The 5,230-nt window shown below is 28.0% G+C and overlaps 1 protein-coding gene across 1 annotated transcript in view; it reads right to left on the reverse strand.

Moving 5' to 3' along the window:
• Positions 1–243: 243 nt before the first annotated feature.
• Positions 244–5,230, reverse strand: part of LOC102671956 (A disintegrin and metalloproteinase with thrombospondin motifs 3-like) — a 13,919-nt gene continuing 8,932 nt past the window's right edge. The window contains exons 11-15 of the mRNA XM_006620505.2: positions 3,855–3,987; positions 3,049–3,314; positions 2,635–2,900; positions 2,178–2,433; positions 244–1,852 (exon numbers count right to left, since the gene is read on the reverse strand). Coding sequence (XP_006620568.1) covers positions 1,547–1,852; positions 2,178–2,433; positions 2,635–2,900; positions 3,049–3,314; positions 3,855–3,987 — 1,227 coding nt within the window. The 3' untranslated portion in view covers positions 244–1,546. The remainder of the gene's footprint in view (positions 1,853–2,177; positions 2,434–2,634; positions 2,901–3,048; positions 3,315–3,854; positions 3,988–5,230) is intronic.

A 5,230-nucleotide genomic window follows, 5' to 3' on the forward strand; every position in this document is an offset into this window, starting at 1 on the left:
TATCTATATACATACGTATATATAGTTACAATATTATATAATAATGAATTGTAATAAGTAATCAACGGCATAATTAATCGCGCACGTGTTAAGATGCACCCATGTAAATTTCACGAAGAAATAACAAAGAAACGAATCGTATTAATCTATATATCATTAATTAATCGTAACTAAAAGGATTTTCGCCGATGTCATACCGAGTATAAGACTCAATAAGATTTTCAAAGACGTTTCGCCATGACGTTACAGCTTACATTAAGTCTAGATATAAAAAATGGAAAGAAATACGAATGCTAATAAGAATCCAGTTGGAAAAACAGACAATACTTATTACTATTGTAATTCAGTAGAACGAGATGAGATAATCGAGCATGTAGCGAGGGCATTAATCCAACCAGTTGCGACTAATGATCGTTTCAGTTGATATATCATTGTTCAAGGGTCGATGTAACAAGATTATAGATGCAAATCGAGTTAAGTTTTAATGATTTTTAAAAATATTTTTTATTCTTTTAGAAAAAGAAATTAAATTTTTTAAATTAATAGACATCGAAATATTTTATCGTTTGTTTATTAATTAAATAATTCAATATGTAAAATTATACAAAATATTTTAACTTATATACATCGTATATATATTTAAAACTTATTTGATATTTTTTAAACATTTTATTTGCGTCTATAAATCTGGAGCACCCTATACATATATTTACGTACATATCTTTTTGTTATGAACATATCTTCGCTGATTTTAACAGCTATAATCTCAGGCGTGAATTGGAGGAAGCGGAAGTCGAAGGATATAACGTAGGACAGTACACGAAAGAAAATGCAAATTTCTTCGATCGAATCGAATCTTCCGATTTCTCTACTACTCGTAAAAAACGAGTTGTAGAAGCTTGTTTAACGATTTGGAAGAGAATATGATAATATGGAATATCATATGCAACGTATAATTTGTTATTGCAGCTTTATTATTAATATTATTAAATATTATTAATTTAAAAAAATCAAAATACTCAAATAATATATATTTTATGATTAAGTTGAATATAATATATTTTTATTGAAATTTTAATTTTGATTATGTATATAGAAAAATTAAAAAAATTGAAAATTATTTTAAATATCAATAAATTATTAATAAATATGGAATGAAGAATATAAGAATGGGATTGTATAATTTTTAATATACGTCGAACGAATAAATTATGGTATACATATAATTGGCAATGCAACAAATCGAGTTATCTGCAAAGTTATCTTCCATATTACCATTTTATCTTCGATATTTATTATAAAGTGTTTGATCATCCTGATTTTTTTTTCTTGATTTGGATTTATTTCGTTAGATTTTTAATTCGCACTAATAAATAATGTCACTGTGTATTGTATACTCGAAATTTAAATAAATCTTAGTCTGTTACCACAATCTTTCATCTCAATATATTGTTGAAATAATTTAAATTTTAATTTAAAATAAATTCTATCTTAAATTCATCGCAAACAATAAATATTTTTATTAAAAATAAATTTTAAATTTAATTCAAGTTTGCAACATGCGATGTTTCCGATCGAAAGAATTCAACGAATCGAAATTTTCGCAAGAACGGCAACACCTTTTTCTAAAAGCAACCACGTTGCAGTATCGTTTCAAACTCGGTATGGAGCAGAATCGATTCTTGTCTCTGAGGCAACGAGATGGAAATTCGATAGCTCTGGTCACGTGACCGGTGCAAGAACGGATTTCCGTTTTTACGCTCGGACCGTCGCAATTGTAAAACGATTCGTTCTCTGGAGGAATGCATCTGGCTATTCGCGACTGTATACCTTTCCCATTTTTCTTCGAGCACTGGAAAAGAAAAAAAAACATGAATATATTAATCTGAAATTATAATAAAATTAAAATATTATTTTAATATTAAGATAATTTAAAATATTATCCTTTATGATATTAATATTATCTATGATGTTACAGGGACTAAGGAAAAATGGGCAAACTTCACATCTTCATAATCACCCAACTTCACACTATTATTCGTTTCTACTTGTTGGACATGAAGATCCCTGTACCACAATATTATATCTATGATATTGCATATCATATATTGTTCATATGACAAATTATCATTTATTTTTTTAATTTATGTATTTTCAGAAGGTTAAGATAAAATTACCGAAGACCAATCTGTAAAAATCCAACGTCCAGGGCAAGGAATCCTGTTACATTCTCTGGTATTTGTAGGCATAGAACTCGATTGACATATGGATGATTGTACCATCGTTCTGTACACTTCTATTTCGTTATTCCTATTCATTTCTGTTCCATTGAAACCCGAATGAATGCAATAGAGCTGTCGTAATTGTACACCAAATTTTCCACATGTAGTTGAACATGTTTCCCATGGACCTGGTATCCATTTGAAGGTACAACTGTGAGTTGAAAAAATAATTACATTGCATTTTATTTTTTAAAAAATTATGTTATTTCTTTTAATTAAGATAATAATTAAGAGATTATATATTAATATAAGAGATTATATATTAATAATTAGATTACTACCAAACCAAGTGAAACCAAGTTCCAGATTTTTGTTATTATTGTTAGTTTTAGATTTTTAGTAAAATAGATACCTAAAGACGTTGCATTTCTCTATCTCTTGACTCGGTTTGGTCGTCAATGGGCATTTTCTTCGCGACACTATTCTCCCTGTTTTCTCATCCTTGCAGACTATCATTTTCTGACGGGTTCCACCACCGCAACTGGCCGAACAAAAGCTCCAACCACCGAATAGCCATATATATCTATCCTTAGCGCTCCTTTCATCGCGATTTAAGAAATATCTCAAGGAAACCGTAGTCGAGATTCCTTGGTGTATCGTATTCTTTGCTACTATAAGCTATAGAAAATTTACCATTTTTAAAATATGGAGAATTGGTGCAGAATTGAAAATATGGTATGTTGCAATTTGACAAAATTCTTTTTTTTTTTTTTTATTGTATTTTAATATGTACAAAATTGTTAAGTTATATTTTACAATTTCATACCAAAATGACGACATCTTCAAACGTAGTACCATTCGCCTCTATGGAATATGTGTTATTACCACGTTTCTGAACTCGAAAGGCAGCACCTTGAACGATCGTTATATCTCGCTTTCGAGAAGCTAAATTCTCCTGAACGTTTCGTCTTCTCCTGCCATCACCAATCACGATTGTCAAGTTATCTCTGTGGAAGTGTGGAGATGCAGCTATTGTGATGTTCATATACAAATTGTGCGCCTCTCGTGGTATTATAGCGACGCGTGTTACTTCTAGAAAATTTAAATAAATATAATAATATATTCTAAATTAAAATTTATAAGTATTTTATTTTATTAAAAAAATAATATATAATTAAAAATTAAAAAATTTAGATCCAACGTAATATATTTATATTTATATTTTCTAAGGTTTTTTTAAAAAATTAAATATTAATTTTATTGGGTTAATAATTTAAATATTACTAATATTAATGAATTTTTAAATTTTACAGATCTAATAATTCTGATAATTCAAATATTTCAAAAAGAGATGCCATAAATTAAATTTTTCAACTATCAACAACATCGTTCATCGCATAGTTTCTCGATAGTAATTAAAAGTTTTTGCTGTTTTACTTCTCCTCTCTTCTTCTACGTCAGAACTTGGAGAAAATCGAAGTAAAACTTCGTGCGATATAAGTTAACAACTAATCACTCCATCTTCGTAATTCTTATACTTTTAAACTTTTAACTAATTCGAACGATCCTGTTAAATATCTTCGAGGGAAATTTCATCGACATTTTTAAGAACTCAATTTTAACTGGACTGACCTCGTCGAAGTTTCCGATGGAACTTGGTGATGATATTTTCGCAGCTCGAATTATCACCATCGCATACACCACATAGATCGAACACTTTCTTCGATCCTAAAACGTGATCGCATCCCATTTCATGGCACTCGCCCTAAAGAAAGAAATTTTTTAATAAATAATTATAAATGCAGTTAATCATAGAACTATTCTATTAGTGTAGATCTTGAATTATAATATATGTTAGATCAGTATATTAAGAAAAGAAAATAACAATGTTAATCAAATAATGTTAATCGGAATCTTTTTTAGCTCATGTTTCTTAAAGCACAAACAAAGATAATAGATAATCAGAGAAGGACAGAGATAGGGTAAAAATATTGAAATCAGCGCCATCTCCAGAGTGCCGCAAATAAAACACATAAAGAAAGATAGGAAATAGTAAGGAAAAAGATAAAGTTAGCGTAAGAATTAACTATTAATGCCATCTGTTAAGAATCGAAGACAACCTCTTCAAAAATAGTAGGTAAAGTAGAGTAAAAATTGAATGTTAGTGCCATCTTTCGGTTGTTTTTAGAAAATAAATAATTTTGATACTCAAGAGATGGCATTGTGCATCAATTCTTATTCTACTTTATCTTTAAAGATAATATCTGTAACTTCTAAGAGATGGTACTAACAGTCAATTCTTATCCGATTTCTGTTCATTTTTCATTCTTTTTTCTCTCTTTGTCTTTTTATCTATATTTGGCAATAAAATTATATATTTATATGTATAGTGACAGTACAAATGATAACGGTTCCGATCACTTGACAAATTTTATTGTTACCTAATTTCTTAGGTAACAATTAACAATAAAATATGTATTATTCAATAAAATTTGTACATATTGTAAATATATTTCATGTATAAATTAATTTTTCTATATATTTTTCTATATTTTATATTTTCATATTTTGTAATATATTTTATGTATTTTACTTTTCATTTTTTCTTCAATAAATTTCTTTTTCACAATTTTCTTGACAATTCTGCGAATTAATGGGATAAATTTGTAAAAGGTAAGTATAAAACAGCTAAATATATCAAATTTCATAATTAGTATTAAGTAAAATGATGAAAAAATGATTTATTTCTGCAAATATAACACTTAAAAAAGGTAAGTATGAAGAAAGGTAAGTATAAAAAAAGGTAAGTATAAAAAAAGGTAAGTATAAAAGAAAAATAAATTTCAAGAAAAATTTCGAGCATGAATTAGTTTTCGAAAAGTCGAAACATTCGAAGAATTTAGGCAGTTCTTGGAAGTGACGTCAAATTCCTAGAATTTCGGCTGTTCTTGGAAATGACGTCAAATTCCTGGAATTATCGAGATTCTCGAATGAAAAAAATTTTTGGC

The sequence above is a fragment of the Apis dorsata genome, unplaced genomic scaffold (assembly GCF_000469605.1).
Source record: "Apis dorsata unplaced genomic scaffold, Apis dorsata 1.3 scaffold_517, whole genome shotgun sequence".
Taxonomy (NCBI): domain Eukaryota; kingdom Metazoa; phylum Arthropoda; class Insecta; order Hymenoptera; family Apidae; genus Apis; species Apis dorsata.